Source organism: Dunckerocampus dactyliophorus, chromosome 14 (genome assembly GCF_027744805.1).
Source record: "Dunckerocampus dactyliophorus isolate RoL2022-P2 chromosome 14, RoL_Ddac_1.1, whole genome shotgun sequence".
NCBI lineage: Eukaryota > Metazoa > Chordata > Actinopteri > Syngnathiformes > Syngnathidae > Dunckerocampus > Dunckerocampus dactyliophorus.
This window is the reverse complement of record NC_072832.1, coordinates 6,369,072-6,386,378: the sequence shown is the minus strand read 5'-3', so window position 1 is coordinate 6,386,378 and position 17,307 is coordinate 6,369,072. Positions and strand designations below refer to the sequence as shown.

Sequence of the window (17,307 nt, the reverse complement as noted above, 5' to 3'; positions counted from 1 at the left end):
CAGTTTTTAAGGATTTCATGCTTTATTAGATGTCACTAATTGATGGTCACATGGCTACAAGGACATGTGACATTCTCATCATTTTGATGATCTATCCAGTTTCTAAAGCCAACATGGCACACACATATGGGCAAATAACATGACAATGGAATGTCTGGAATTGAATAGAATTGTTAGAAAAATGAGAAAGTCACTATATTTATAAATGGTATTATTATTATTATTGGAAAATATTACCCAGCATGGTTGTGGTAGGTTGGATTGATGTCAACGCTGTTCTTCGTGTGCAGTGTGATAAGTGACCATTAGTAGTGTAATTGCACAAGACGCGATGTCAGTTATGTTATGTGGCTGTATGTGTAGCTTAGTACATGTGTGTACAGGATGTAGTATGCCAGGGTATGTACGATACATTCATATTTGTGGACCGCAGTCCCAGGGAGATTTATTTTGGGTTCCACAAAGCTGATGTTGAGCAAAAGAACATGAAATGCAAAGTGAGTATGAAAACTGTCATAACCGCCCAAAGCACATTATGTAAATGGAGCGTTGTTGCCGCTTTTTGGAGTTTTTTTCAGGGCAGAATAGGTGTGTCCCATTACGTGCAATATATTTCATTGAAAGTAATGTGTGCCAGTTGGTCAATAAATCAACGAAAAGCAGTTAATTTGCATTTCCTGCAATTATTTTCAGATAGCAGAGCTATATAGCGGTCGGGGATTTATCGTGACTTTATTGTTATCGAGGTAAAACTGCCCAGTTTATTGTGATATTGATTTGAGGTCATATCGCCCAGCCGTAACATGTGGTATTTGACACTGGTCACTAGTTGTCAGTAATGTTACTGCAATGCTCAATGAGACACACACCCACCAAACTTTATCGCCGGAACAACAGGCGTTTATTGCAGGTTTGAATTAACTCACAACAGGCACAATAACCCCTACTAAAAATCCTGAATAAAAACACGGGCTACTGTTGCGGCCGTAACCCACGCCAAGCTAAAACTCAACTCGGAACCCCCGACGTCACTTCCTGTTCGTCTGCCACCATATTTATAGCAACACACACTAGCATGAGTCTTATTTATGTTTTAAATGGCATTTTTAAATTTTATATTATTATGTCTACTATATTGGTTAATATGAGTGTAAAGGTGACTACAGGGAGGCATTGTCAAGTTCTTTCAGACTAAAGCCAGCCTGCACTTGAAAAGGCTGAGAAGATCGTTGAGGATGCTTTATCAACTCAAAACCAGTAGATTTTCTTGAGTTTTATTTCGCACTTCAACAATTTACAGGAGCTTGTCAGGTTAGGTTAATAACCTTGAATCGAGGAATAGCATCAAATTACTACTCAAGACTAAACACAGTTGTAAGTTATGAACAACAATAATTGGTACATCCCAGTGGTCTTGCCAGTCTTCTCGTTACAATCATTTTAGTAGTGGTGTCTCTTTGTTGTCCACTAAATTTACCAATTATTTCCTCTGTACAACCACCTAGGATCATATAATGTGTATCATAAGTATATTTACATCTATATATATAGTATGTCATAGCTACAAGTATGTCACATAGGTGTCAAACAAGTCAGTTTTCATCACATTTGTATCAGAGGTTTGAAAGACATGCATTTTTAGGAGCATTTATAAATAAGGAATCCTGCTTCACCGAAATTCAATTATCACAGTCGGGTCTGGAACCAATTAAGTGTGATAAACCAGGGATTACTGTATTGCATTACTTTTTTGTGCCGTTGAGAGCTTACCATATGAATGCATAATGGAACGATTTGCTTGTGTTTTGTGTTGATATTTGGAGTTCTGATGGTCGTGAAAGCACCTCGCGTGAGGAAGTGTTGTGTGGGTGTGGAGAGGACACAGAGACAGTGTGCATGATGGACATATGCGCTTTGGAACTGAGCACTGCTGTTGACGGGTTAAGGTCAGAATAAAGAGTGTCAGACTGTGACTCTGTCAGGACACTGCAGTAATAACTCGCCACACTTTACTGTCGTTAACGCCGTTGTAATGTTTGAAATAGTAGTATATTTGAATTTTAGCGCAGTTACTCCTAACAGTGGTTCAGTATTCTCCTCCCGGATGGAGGAAGTTAAACCGTTGAGTTTCCCATGACAAGTCACCCAATGTGTCCCCTCAGCACATATGTTGGTGTGCCGAAATGAAGGCACACTTTTGTTACATGCTTTTTTTGCCATTACATCATTTTAGAAGAACCACACACTCCAAAAAGTGCTTTGCTTTGAACACAGTGAGGGCCACTTTTGAGCCAGTGTGCTCATATAAGACTTTATGTCTTAAAAGAGCAAATGACAAGCACGCGGCTGCCTTTAAACTCCTTGGCCTCAACCTCCTAGCCCAGAGGTTTGTTTTGACTAAAGTCCACATACTCAGCTGGAGAGCGGGAAAAACTTACACCACACCCTCGTCTTCAGCACGAAACACACACACACACTTTCTCTCCAGGAGCAACAAAGAACTTCCTTTATCATCCCAGCCTGCAAACCTCCTTAGACTGCGTACATGCATGTTGGTTTGACAGCTGAGTCACCTTTTATTGGTCAGGACCAGCATTGTCTCGCAGATGACCGTGGAAGTTTTCCTCAATGGAAAAATCCCGGCGAGCGGTAAACGGTGGCTGGCTCTACCTCTTTACAAGTGAGAGAACCTAGGTTTTCCACTTTACTTTTCTTCCCTGCCTGCTGGTGCTTTTTTGGATTCTAGGTTAGGCGGGATGATTTGAGTCGTGCTACTGTTAAAAATCATAAAAAACACACAATATTGGATTGAACGAAAGACTTCGTCCCTCGCTACAACATCACTCCCTCAGTCTATCGTGTTTTTTTCAAACATTAATTCATTAATAAGTGATTGCTGTTTGGCTAATTGTTACTCAAAAAAAGTATTTTCAAGCACAAAAATGGCTAAATGAACTAAAATACCAATACTGTATAATACTATAAGACCACCAAATATTTAATTGTAAGTAGTAATCATCATCATAATAACAATCATAATAAAAACACAGGTTATTGTCGCAGCCGTAGCCCACAACAAGCTAAAACTCAGCTCTGAATTTTGAGGAGTAAAACAAACATGTCAATATGGATTGATTGAGTAAAGAACTCAAACAATGTACAATGTACCGAGATGAGCAAATTCAAAAAACAATACAAGCAGTTGATGTTTGCTAAATACAAGGCAGAAGAATCCTGATTGTTCTGTCTGGTTTGTTATTTTATTTTATTTTATTTTATTTATTTATTTATTTATTTATTTTTTAATAATTTATTTTTTATTTAATTAAATTTTATTTTTTATTTATTTATTTTTATTTATTTTTTTTATAATTTTCTTTGTTGTGTTTAAAAAAAAAAAAAGGAAAGGAAAAAAAAAAGAAAGGAAAAAAGAAAAAAAAGCTTTGTTCTTATTTATTTATTTAGTATTGTCATCATTATTATCATTATTATGAATGTTCTCTCTTTTTTTGGGGGGAGGGCTATCTCACCGTTATCTATTATGTGTTATCCTGACTATCACTGAAAACATGACATGGAATCCAGGAAGTGAACTACATGTACTGTACTAGATGTAGAATGGATGGGGGGTAGGATTAAATAAGCTTTGCTTCTTCCTACTCCTTTTGGACATGTGGAACTGTCAAAGAATGATTCATGAGATGTATTCCATTGTAACCTTCATGTTCAAATAAACTAAACCAAACCAAACCAAACCAAATATATTGAGGCCGGCAAAAAATGATCAAGTTTGTTTTTATTTATCGTGTGATTAATTGATTATCGTGACAGGCCTGTATATATATATATATATATGCTTAAAAAATGTGTACTATTGTTCTACATGATGTGAAAGTGTCATGTCATTAGGTTGATGTGATTTTAAGTTACGCATGCTTTCATATTTATACCACTCTTGCCAATCTTGTGAACGGTCGGGCACGAGATCTTTGGAATTTCTTACATCACAACTTTAGGAAGTCCATGTATTTTATGTAACTTGTCCTGTGGCACTTGGCGACCGTCGGTTTCTTTTGAAAATGGCAGCCAGAGAAAGTGTTTTTTTCAAATGTAATAATTTTGTATCTGGACCATAGTGGGAGTGGGGGGTTGTGCGCTTGAGTCGACCCTCGACCCCTGACCAATCGCAATAGAGTCGTTGTGGTCGGGAAGGAGGCCAAGAGGAGAAGAATGGACATTTATCATGCACATAACTGCTATAGTGACCCACTATCATTTTAAAAGCCCCTGAAATGATCAGGTTAGGGCTGACTAGATTAAAAAGGATGTGCATTGACCAAAAATAGAACCGTATTTACATACAGCACTAAGTACTGAGTTGTTTACGTGCGTGTCTTTCTAAGCAACTGTGGCCTCTCTGGACTCTTGCAGTGCCGTGTACGTATTTGTGACTCTGCATTAGCATAGTTAGTGCTTCTACACTTTCATGTATATGCTAATGTGTTTTTCCGTGTGTGTGTGGTCCAATCTTGGTCAGAGGAGTGCTGCAGAGTTCACAGAATCATGCACGCATCACACTGAAAGAAAAGCTTATACTGATACAATAAAATTATATTGAACTTATGTTTTGTTGTGTAGTTTTACCAGTTCCACAAGTGTCAGTCTTATTTGCACCACCCTTGCAATGCTACTACTACTAATACATATCATACTTGTATAGGTTATGTATTACTGCACTTGAGTAGACATTAATGTGTGTGATTAGCCTTTAAGTCCTCACTCTTGTTTCATTGGTGTTTGGATGTATTTACAAGCACACCACACTGCTGCTCATGGGAACGTGGGCTCCGACCGCCTGCAACAAGCGGCGCAGTCTCCAGTGAACGGCCCTGCCCTTTTTCTCTGGAAACTTCGCCATGGTTACGCACTTGCCATGGTTACTCCTCCCAAATGTTGGTGTGGCGCTCTGCTCCCTCCTCGCCATGGTTACACTTGAAAACTCTCCCGACCTCGTTTGATCCCGCTGGATGTGTTCTCTCCGCGGTCAAACAACAACAATGTTTAGCTGACACCCCATCGTCTGGGCGGGTTCGTTTGTTCAAGGGTCCTGAAAGACATGCTCCATCTGTTCTGACTTCCTGGTGTTGAAATGCACACGGCCACACATTAGAAGGTCTGCATTTTGTCTTCTTTGGAATAGAAAAATGTCTCCTTAAGTTTCACAGGTCACATGCCTGAAATAAATACACGGCCCCATATTATAGTTGGGGCTGGAAAAGTGGTACGTCACAATAAGATACATGGATCATTGATATGGTGCTCTTTATAACCTATGATATATCCATTTGATATATCCATTTGTTTATTTGTTTATAAACAAAAATACCAAAACCACTGCATGTTGAGAAGAGTGATAACTTCGTTCATGTTAGAGTCTCCAAAATTGTCCAATAAAACCAGAAAAAGTTGCTGGGTTTGTTGATACTTGTATAAAAAAAGGCCATCTAGAAGAGTCTGAATACTGATTAAATATAGTGACAATGTCGCTAAGATGGCAACACTGATCCTCATGCCACATCTTCTTGTACTCTTGCAGTGTTTGCTGGTGTTGTCGCTGGACTACCCAGCATGCCTTGTGGGCACCTTGTAAATACAATTAGAGTTTATGTGTTTGTTAGCACATAGTTGTTTTAATATTAATATAGTAGTACTAGTTTGATTATGTTATGTCTTAAATTACTATGTCACATGTGTTGTTATTTGGTCCGTACCGTGAGGAAGGTAGACGTTCTGTGTAGTGACACCAAGTCTGTTTGAGCTATGTGGTCCAGCCAGTTGTTGGCTATTGCTTGCAATAAAAGAGCACTTTTTTTAAGCAAGCTGACTGACGAGGTGCATATCAGGTGTGTTAAAAAGTAGTTATGATGCCATCTACTGTAGGGAGTCATAATGAACTTACTACCACGTCTGTAGCTGTAGTTGACTGATAATAATTGGCGAAACTGGCTTTTGCTTTGCAGCTTTTTTTCTTTCTTTTTTTTTTTTTTTTTTTACAAAGGGCCTTTTACAGTCATGCAAAGATGCTACATATATAACGAACATTTTACATTGCCTCTACTCACAAAATTGGAGAAAACGGAGAAAAAAATGGGGGACATGCTAGATGTTTCTCATGTTTAATGCACTTAAACAGGCTCCGGGACACATTATTATTAGAACATCATTAAAAAGTCACGTTTGACTAATAGGAGACCTTTAATGTTACATTGACTTTTATTGTTGTACAATGCCGTGACAACTTATATGGAGATTTTATTTTTTTTTCATTGTAACGTGAAAAAATTCTCAGTCAACCAATCAACAGACAGCAGTATGTTTAACTCCACCCTCCTGAAGAGTAGCACCAAAAGGTGCGTTCAGATATTTGGAGATGCGAACCCAACTGCTTGCTACTTACTGCAGTGTTTATTCTCCTGTGCGGCCACATAACTGCTTCAGTAAAGCCATTTGTGTGTTTATTTTCTCAGCCCCAGACGGGTTAAAGTTCACAGGGGTGAGGGGAGGGTGAAAAAAAGCACGTTTTGAGAGATTTAGATGCTGTTTGTGTTGCTTTGGCCTTTATTGGGTTGTGGTTTCATTGGGTTGTGGTTTCAAGTTCAGTTTAGGTCAAACGGCAATTGAGGGGATTACACGTTGCCCCCACCCATGTTTTAAAAGACATAAACATGTGTGTGTTCACACGTGGTCTCAAGGACTTGGGAGAAGGACGGTGGGCGGTGGTGCATGGAAAAGCATTTTCCACAATGACTGTTTTTTTCCCCAACTGCTCAGAGTATAATGCCCTATTGTCAGCCCTCGCCTTTTTGTTTATGTGTTTGTGCAGGTACAATGGCTCTTTGCCCAACGGCGACCGAGGCAGACGTAAAAGCCGCTTTGCACTTTGCAAAAGACCCAAGGCGAACGGGGTTAAACCCAGCACAGTTCACGTCGCCTGCTCTCCTCAGGCAGCCAAGGTGAGACGCAACAAACACAAACACAAAGCAACATTTCTCGGAAAAATACCACGCTGAAGTCACACACCACTTTGAGGTACACACTTTCGCCTTGCATGATCTCACATGAGGCGTCAACGGACCTCAGTCAAAGGATTAGCCCTCGCCATGTTTGCTTTTTCTTCTGCGTTTGCGAATAGAAGAAGAAGACTATAGACAGGAAGTCATGTGAAGTAAGCGGACTCACAGTCAAAGCAGTAAAAGACTCCAGCATCACCATACTTGGTAGCAAAGTTAACAGACTATTTTAGATTAACCCTGCTTCACTTCTTTTTACACTTGTATGACCTTTAAAAACGTTAACATGTAATTTCTAAGGCAAATCTGCGGTAGAAATCACCTTCACATGCCGTTTTATTGTTTTCACGTCCTTGTATTAGCTTATATAACTTATTTTTACACTTGTATGACAGTTATGTTTTTGTAACATTTCCATTTCTATTATTTCCTATGAGAAAATGGTTTAGTAATCCAAACAAATAAGAGGTGGAGCGATCTAAACGGATCGTGTTGAAGGTTCCGTCGTATGTTTACAAACGAATCGTAAGTTCAAAGGAGAACTTTTACTGGAACACTAACTGTTTATAAGACAAAGCAGCGTAAATGGATCACTTGGAAGTGTGATGGCGTGTTCCAAGGAAGTAGATCGGAGAAGTGTGCGTTGAACATCTGTGCTTAATATACTTTGTGTGGACGTGCACAAACACAAGAGGCCAGGCTTGAGGTCATTTCACATGTCTGGAAGAGTGATTGTCGAGCGGGTGGTCCTGAGATGTTTTGGCTTTTGCAAAGTGACGACACGAACTTGCTCGACCCGCTCCACCTTCCTTTGTTTTTTGCCTGCTGGGCCCTCGCGACTTCAATCAGTGCTTCTGATACGTCTTGTCTATTCTTCACCCTGCAGGCCATCAGCAACAAAGACCAGCACAGCATCTCCTACACCCTGTCCCGAGTCCAGACGGTGGTGGTGGAGTACACCCACGACAGCAATGTAGACATGTTCCAGGTAACAGCTTGATATGTCCCATGCAGACAAATCAACGTACATGCAAAAGTATAAACAGTCCACTACTAGCTATATTGTTTTCGTTCATAGCAGTCATCCTGACATAGTAAAACAAGGATTATAAAATATACAACACTTATTTCCACTAAAGTCTCTAGTGGTGGTAGATGGGCCTAGGAAGAAGTCATTACATTTGGGTGAGGATCTGGATAAAGATGCATATACTGGAATTTCCATCCATCCATCTTCTATGCCGCTTATCCTCATTAGGGTCGCAGGTATGCTGGAGCCTATCCCAGCTGACATTGGACGAGAGGCGGGGTACACCCTGGACTGGTCGCCAGTCAATCGTAGGGCACATACAGACAAACAATCCTTCACACTCATATTCATATCTATGGACAATTTAGAGTCACCATTTTTTTTTTTTGTTTCCATGTTTTTGGAATGTGGGAGTACCCGGAGAAAACCCACGCACGCACCGGGGAGAACCTGGGATCGAATCTCCGTTAAGTTTGATGTTGTCCCTGTGCGCGGGTATTCTCCAGGTACTCCCACATTCCAAAAACATGCATGTTAGGTTAATTGGCGACTCTAAATTGTCTATAGGTATGAACTTGAGTGTGAATGATTGGTTGTCTATATGTGCCCTGCGATTGGCTGGCGACCAGTGCAGGGTGTACCCCACCTCTCGCCCAAAGTCAGCTGGGATAGTCTCCAGCATACCACCGCGACCCTAATGAGGATAAGCGGCATAGAAGATGCACAGATGGATATTTATAGTACCATTGAAGAGTTTAGACACACTTTCCCATGCTTTTGAATGAAAATTTGTCTCCAAACCTTTGACTGGTGCTGCATATATTGACTTCTTCTCATGTTAAATTTTTTTTATTAACATGAAACAAGCACTTAATTGTCCTCCCCATTAGACTAAACATTGCCTTCTTAAGTCACCCACAGATGATGAAATTAATTCAGTTTAATTCCAACAGCCTTATCGGCCCGTCATTGGCAAATAATTTGACTGTAAATATAATAATAATAGTAATTATAATAATAATAATATATATATATATATATATATATATATATATATATATATATATATATATATAATAATGATAATAATAATAATAATAATAATAATAGATGTTATTGTTATTAGTGTTCTTATTAAAATAATAATAAGAAATAATGACAGTCAAATGATTAGAAGAGATCTGCTATTTAGTAATTAAATATGCTAATGCTACAGGAAAGGATGTCAGGTTCATGTAGAGGTTGTCATGAAGCTTTCATCCTCGTCAGCAGACATCGAAAGTGTCGTCATGGGACTGTCCAAGGTCAAAATTATTTTGTTTTCCTCCAAGCACTTAAGCACTACTTTATTCACACTTTTGGGAAAAGGAGCTACAACTAACGTTCACTGCACAGCCTTCCTAAGTACCAGCTAGTGTCATTATCTGTGGATGGTAGTCAACCTGAAATGGCAGATGTTGTCTTTTATTAATGAAGATGCATGCAGCGTTTATCAATTATTAATCCTCAGTTAGCACTTGACCAGAATGCAGCCAACGTTGTCCAAAGTGCCTTTTTAAAGTCACCTTGATGATAGCATTAACACTTTAGTGAGAGGGGCGGGGCCCAGCGGCGATGCTTAAGTTGTGATTCATGTCACTGTCAAGGGCAGCAAACAGCCCATCATCATCATCATCGTGGTTATTATGGGATGGCAGTCCCAAGGTCGTTACAAGCAATCACAGGTTGAGCACGCTTTTATTCAGCTTAAATATACTTTACATCGAAGGTGTCCAAACTTTTTCCTCCAAGGGCCGCAGACAGAAAAATGGATGCGGTGGGGCTGCTTCGATATTCCAAGCAAATAGTAGTGTAATATCGTGGGTACCCGCATACTCGTGATTCAGCTTTTTGCAGATCCTAACTAACCAAACAACTACGTCTGCGCTGTGTTTGTTTTGCCATAAGGTGTGACAGTGCCCTCGCTAAACGTCTTTATCTGCTAAATGACAGAAAAATAACATTTACAATGTTTCGCTTTCTTCCTCCTCTCTGGGCTGATAGCAGAGGAGCAGAGAAATAGGTCAAGCCGCTTCTCAGCCGGAGCCATGCAAGTTTAATTCCAAACGTCTTTAATATTCATGCCCGTCCGCCGGCAGGAGGGCAGAGGTTAAGCTGCAGGGGCCACGAGACTGGAGAGCAAAGAATGAAAGCCAAAAGAGTGGCGAGGAGATGGATGGATGGATGGATGGATGGATGGATGGATGGAGAGACAGCAGAGGGAGGAGAGGAAAAAGTCATTTTGCTCATCATTGCTGGAGGACTGCAAGAAGGGACGGAGCGTTGAAGTTTAATGTGCACCATTGGGACAAAAGTATTTGGACAGAACTCTTCCATCCATCTATTTTCTATAGCACTTGCCCTCATTAGAGTCAAGGGTGAGCTGGAGGTGGGGTCCACCATGGCCAGGTCACCAGCCAATCACAGGACACATATAGACAAACAACCATTTACTCTCACATTCATGCCGATGGACAATTTGGAGTCTCCATTGTAGGTAACATGCATGTTAGCTAGACATGAAAACTCTTTGGTAAGCATAATATAATAATATAACTGAACGATTGCAGGCCGCACGGTGGCTTCGTACACTGATTCCAACCATGCCGCAGCACATTAGGGCTGTTATATCATCTGTTCATCTATCTATGCCAACCTGCGTATGTGCGTGTATGTGTCCTGTGATTGGCTGGTGACCAGTCCAGGGTGGTCCCCGCCTCTCGCCCCTAAAATGAACTGGGATAGACTCTACCCCTGACCCTAATGAGGGTGAGCACTCTAGACGATGAATGAATGAATTGCATTGTATGGTGTTCACATGTTGGTCCCATGGTAGACATCTTGGTGCTCCTTCTCTGTTTTCAGGTGGGTCGCTCCACTGAGAGCCCCATAGACTTCGTGGTGACGGACACAGTGGCGGGAAGTCAGAGCAACGCCGACGCGCAAACAGTCCAGAGCACCATCTCCCGCTTTGCCTGCCGCATCATTTGCCAGCGCACGCCGCCTTACAGCGCACGCATCTACGCAGCAGGCTTCGACTCCTCCAAGAACATCTTCCTCGGGGTGAGCGGCGAGGCGACAAGTTAATGGACAAGAAAGGAAGGGAGGGAGCAAAAGTTGACAATGTGTTCTTTTTGCCGTGCAGGAGAAAGCCGCTAAGTGGAAGACGGCCGACGGGCAAATGGACGGCCTGACCACCAATGGTGTGCTGGTGATGCATCCTCGCCACGGCTTTAGTCAGGACTCCAGGCCAGGCGTGTGGCGGGAGATCTCTGTGTGCGGGAACGTCTTCACTTTACGAGAAACACGCTCGGCGCAGCAGCCAGGAAAGCTGGTGAGCATAGAACACAGTAAGTTAGCTGTAGATGCAGGACTTGGGACAACCACCAGGCGGCGTGGTGGTTGTCATTGCAGACATGATGCTGATGGAGGAAGATCAGTCAGGAGGTTATCAGGATGCTGCCTCCATGGCGACCGGTCAATGTGGAGCGTAGCAGGACCTCGAAAGGCGATCCTGCAGCTTACATCCCCTCAGCCCATCAGCGTCGTCCTATAGCACGTCTCTGGATTGACTGCCATCAGTTATTTTGGTTTATACTAGCGGTGTGAAAACTACCAAATGCGCCCCGCCAACCATATATAACTGGCCAGTATCAAAGTCTAAAAATATAATGGACTATGGCCCGCATATAACATGCACTTAACTTTTTTGTACTTATTAGTTTAAACACTAGGTGGCGCTACTGTCTTGATCAAGGCAGTGTCTCCACAAAGAAGGCGACAAAGCAACAATAAAAATCGTTGATGGAACCAAAGAGACGTGAGATTGCAAGCGAGTGCAAGCTACATCCATTTCTGTTTCTGTCCGTCACTTTTATTCACTGACACAAAAAGCACACACTCAACAGTGGAAATATAAATGTAAAAAGGACCCTACATGCGTGCAGATGCTTCTCTGAGGCTGAATCCATGGACGATGTTACTCCCCATCCACTGGCCGATCACTCAAGCGTGGCGTGCCGAGTCTGGTGGGTACCCTGACATCGTTAGCCTGAACAGATCGGCTGTCCACTTATTTATCCATCCATGTTCTATACCGCTGGTCCTCACGAGGGTCCACTTTTTAAAATGCAAAATAATATTTAAGTAAGCAGGTCAGTGCATCAATGCCAAACAGTTGCAAACCAATGCAGTTTTTACTGTAGTAAACACGTTCCTTCATTATTCAGTTAGACCAGGGGTGTGTCAACAGCGCGGTGTGGGGGCCATCGTCGGCCTGAGGCTCATTTTTTATTGGGATGCGCAACATAGTAGAAATATAATTAAACAAAAAACCCCAGCAAAAATGGGGAAATTAGAGCTTAAGGCACAATGTAAAGAGAAAAGGCTTGGATGTTGACACTGTTTGTTGACACAAAGCTTTGTCTTTAATTATACTGTACTTTTTGTTGAACCTGCCCCGCGATTGGCTGGCGACCAGTCGAGGGTGTACCCCGCCTCTCGCCTCTCGCCCAAAGTCAGATGGGATAGACTCCAGCATACCCCTGCGACCCTAGTGGCATAGAATATGGATGGATGGATGGTTTTGTTGTTGGTTTTGTATATAAAAAATACACAAATTGACCTTTCAGTATGCAGCCCTCGGTGGAAAAAGATTGGACACCGGGGGTTAATATTTTTCCTGGTCAACTTGAGTGACGCATGAGGCGCAAAGAAACACTGCCACCTACTGTTGTGAGAAGATAACTACACAGCACAATACAGCAATGAACCAGGCCAATATTTCTTCTCAAAACCTAAAATAGACGTAGAACTCACTAAAACACATCAGGTATTGTCTTATCGTCAACATATCCATATAGGTTTATCATATAGAACACCACAGACATGAAAAGCAAATTGTGGGCCTGCTTGATGAAAACTGAAATAGCAGACAAGCCATCCAATAATGTATTAATTTTGTTAATTGATTTTCTTATTTATTATTAAGTGTTTATTCATATTTTATTACTCTTATTATTACATGTTTACTTAAAAAAAAGTCATTGTTAACGTTTTTATTTCATCCTTTCCTTTCACATTCAAGCAAGACACTTTTTTTTTTTAACTGCTATTTGTTTATCAGTACTTTTTTTTTTTCCAACACCTTTCCTTCTTTCTTTTCTGTCCTTCATCACTGCTTAATCTTCAGCCACCATTTATTTATGAATTGTATGTTTTTGCCAACATTTTTTACTCCAGTACCCATTAAATTATTGTTAATATATTTACATATTCTAATGCATTTAATTTTATATTTCTTTTATTTACTTTTATTTTTTAAATTTTATTTAAACATATTTTATTTTTCCCTTTAACATTGCTCAAGCGGTATAACTTGTCTGTTTTTTTTTTTTTAATAGTATGGTGTTGTATGGTGGCCTAGTGGTTAGCATGTTGGCCACACAGTCAGGAGATCGGGAAGAGCTGGGTTCAAATCTCGGTTGGGAATCTTTGTGTGGAGTTTGCATATTCTCCTCGTGCGTGCGTGAGTTTTCTCTCACATTCCAGAAACATGCATGTTAGGTTAATTCGTGACTCTAAATTGTCCATAGGTGTGTCCCGCCTCTCGCCCGAAGTCAGCTGGGATAGGCTTCAGCATACCCGCGAAGCGGCATAGAAGATGGATTTTCGTATTAGTAATCTGTTTTTCAACACATTTTCCTTCTTCCATGTTCCATGTCTGAAACCATACCGTACCTTACAAAACCAATAAAAAATTTCCCGGGACCCTAAGTTTGGCAAAGATTTGGTGAAATTGTTGCATGACTTTTGGACATTGGTCAAAAGTTTGCTTCTTTATGTCAGGTGGAGACAGAGTCGCAGGAACTGGTCGACGGCTCCCTCATTGACCTTTGCGGCGCCACGCTGCTGTGGCGCACTGCCGAAGGCTTGTCGCGCACGCCCACCCTCAAGCACCTGGAGGCGCTGCGGCAGGAGATCAACGCGGCGCGCCCGCAGTGTCCCGTGGGCTTCAACACGCTGGCCTTCCCCTCCATGCGCCGCAAAGACACACCCGACGAGAAGCAGCCATGGGTCTACCTCCACTGCGGCCACGTGCACGGCTACCACAACTGGGGCAACCACCGCGAGGAACGGGAGGGCCGGGAGCGCTGCCACCGGGAGTGCCCCATGTGCCGGGCGAAGGGGCCCTACGTGCCGCTGTGGCTGGGCTGTGAGGCTGGCTTTTACGTGGACGCCGCCCCGCCCACGCACGCCTTCCACCCTTGTGGCCACGTTTGCTCAGAGAAGACGGCATCATTCTGGAGCCAGATCCCGCTGCCGCACGGCACGCACACCTTCCATGCCGCCTGTCCTTTCTGTGCACAGCAGCTGAGTGGCGAGCAGGGCTTCGTCAGACTCATCTTCCAAGGCCCACTGGACTAGCAGGCCGCCTCCCAGCATTCTTAGGGGAACATTTGGACACAAGATGTGTTATCGCTCCTCTACAGTTCAACTATGAACTTCTTTTTTTGTCTTTTTCTCATTTGTAAGTGACCTTTGTATTCCTTTTACATGAACGACTACAAAGATTTCTATATTTTCACAGAGAGACAAACCAAACAAAGCAAACTGCTGGAGAAACTTTTGTGATTGTGACAACAACAACAGTATTTATCGAAACGTACCCACAGTACGGCTTATTGTTAATGCAATATACATCTGTGTACATCTCTTAAAGCTAATTTAAACAAAGATCTTTATTTATGGCCCTCCAAGTATCACTTCACCCTCCACCTGTCAGATAAAGAGTACCCTCAAAAGTTATTTTGCGTCTTTAGTTTGTAGACTATTGTTGACGTATACAAGCTACAGGTGTGTTCTGAGGGCCGCTTACGTCTTTTCTGTTTGTATTTACGTGTTCTGTCCTCTGGCGTGCTCTCACTGTGTGGGTGTTCCCCTCTGCGGTTCAAAGCAATACACAAACCTCCTGAAGCATTAATGGCCGTCTGAACGACGCCTCCTCCCTTTAAACCTTTAAAGCCGTGAGCGGTTGTAGCCATGTAGCATCACATACGCCACACCAACACTGTACAATGCAAATACTGTTTATAATAGCATTAGCACTGACCCTGTCAGATGCAGCATTCTCACCGGCTGGAAGAACGGTCCTTTGCCAGTGTTATCAGTTGTTTCATTTTAGTATTAAAAGTTACAGTAAATCCATAAATGCTCCTCGTGTTATTTAAATATCCCATCCTCAAAACAATGAGGCGTCGCCACTTCTGGTATCATGTGGGTCTGGTTCGGGCGACTGGTGCACAATGTTCACTTTGGGACCTTTTGACACTATTTTGTCTTTAAAAGTGAATGGCTGAGTTTGTCGTTAGCCTGTGAATCAGTACTTACAATACTTAACCTGTGCGTCTACTTTCGGTTTTGTCAAACGTCGTTTTCCAAATTTACACTTGCAAAAAGGCAAAGTAATGTTGGGTTAAAGGTGCATTCCGGAATACTTTGAAGTAGGAAGTGTTCCACTTGGAGATTCTGACTTGCAACCTTAAAACCTTCCACTGGAAAGTCAACCGAAAACACGGCCATGTCACTGGTTGCCCCGCCCATCCATTCCACTGCAATAAACATGTTAAAAGACTGTTCGACTCAGGTTTGATTGACAGTTCTAAGCTCAAAGGTACCAACACTTCTCAGGGAATTGAATCGATAGCAACTGGACTGTTCGGGTTGTCTTAGAAGACGTTTCGCCTCTCGTCTGAGCAGGTCATTCACCAAGCGTTGGATTGTTCACCCTTTTAAGAGGGAATGTGAACTGGGTTTAGACCGTTGTCTGGTCAGACAACGTGTTTGTGTTTGTCCCACCTAGTCATTGAGCATGAACTGATGAATCATGCTCGAGTGAGAGGCGAAACGTCTTCAAAGACAACCTGAACAGTCCAGATGTGGTCGATTCAATAACCTGGATGAATGAGAATATTCACAGGCGTACAAACACTTTCACTTTATCGTCACACGTGTGCATGACGTCACTTCCGCTTGTTTCCCCCGTGTCATCAGCGTCCCAAAACTCACCTCAGGGAGGCCAAAAGACTTGTCTCACATGCGGCCTCTCTCTCTCTCCCACACATACACACACATACTTGAGGGTACCTCATCAGTTTTCATCCTTATTTCCATCACTGCCCCCACTTCTTATCCTATGCCCAAATATGGAAGAAAGGGCTTCAGTTAGTGCGCGATGACGTAAGCTATCCTGTCCATGCACCTATTTGTGCTCATGAAGGCAAACGCAAAGAATGTTTTTTGTAACAACTTTAAACAATAAAAGTGTAAAAATGTGACTCTGTGGTGTTTTTGGGAATTTTGTGTTGATATACTAACATATAATCAAGTTAAACTGACACAACAATGACACAACGATCCCTCATTTATCGCGGTTCCTTGGTCCCGACAGCAATAAGTGAATTTCCGCGGAGTAGGAATCCTTATTTATAAATTAAATATTCTTTAAGTTACAGCATAGAAAACCTGTTTACCGCCTTCTACATGCACTTTTTAATATTATTAGAGCCCTTTACATATACAATAACACACCTATAGTCTCCTTTACACTTTACCCAATATAGTAGACAGTGGCGGTTCAAGCTATGGGCCACATAGGCAATTGCCCATTGCGACATTCTCCAGGGAGCGCCGCAGGGGTAGAAATAAAAAAATCCTACTTACTAACACTCAGCGCTCATCATATCCTCCTCAAAGACTGCTCATATGTGTGGCAGATGGGTGTCCTCTACAGGCGTGATACTCACGCCCCCAAACATGATCAAACGTCCAAGTTATGTGGATGAAACCAAAGGAGTAGCGAGGGGGCGGGTACATCTGGGCCTCAGCCTCAAGTTAACTACAAGGTAAAAAAATGTACATTACAACGGTAATTGCTCAAAAATGAAACATTATTTTATTATGTTAATGATATCGCAGACCGAGAATCTCAAACATGTTATTTCACAACAAAAATGTGAAATATAAAGGAGGGAATTGTGAGTTGATGTGAGTTGGTTTAGCCTTTGCTGCTAGCTGGGAAGGTGGGTGATGATAAAGGCGCCGTTAATTTGTGTTAACAAAACATGGAAAAGACTAACTCGAAGCCATCAGGTGCACAATTTAGAAAGA

At 42.0% G+C, this 17,307-nt stretch overlaps 1 protein-coding gene across 4 annotated transcripts in view; it reads left to right on the top strand.

Annotated features, from left to right (window-relative positions):
* Window positions 1-16,486, top strand: part of peli1b (pellino E3 ubiquitin protein ligase 1b) — a 38,748-nt gene extending 22,262 nt beyond the window's left edge. For 3 of the 4 annotated variants that reach the window (XM_054798272.1, XM_054798273.1, XM_054798270.1), the window contains 5 exons: window positions 6,884-7,013; window positions 7,957-8,058; window positions 11,005-11,202; window positions 11,285-11,473; window positions 13,987-16,486. In XM_054798272.1, coding sequence (XP_054654247.1) covers window positions 6,884-7,013; window positions 7,957-8,058; window positions 11,005-11,202; window positions 11,285-11,473; window positions 13,987-14,565 — 1,198 coding nt within the window. In that variant the 3' untranslated portion in view covers window positions 14,566-16,486. Of the gene's footprint in view, window positions 1-3,412; window positions 6,411-6,883; window positions 7,014-7,956; window positions 8,059-11,004; window positions 11,203-11,284; window positions 11,474-13,986 lie in introns of those variants that run through there. The other variant, XM_054798269.1, reaches the window with a different exon arrangement.
* Window positions 16,487-17,307: the final 821 nt, after the last annotated feature.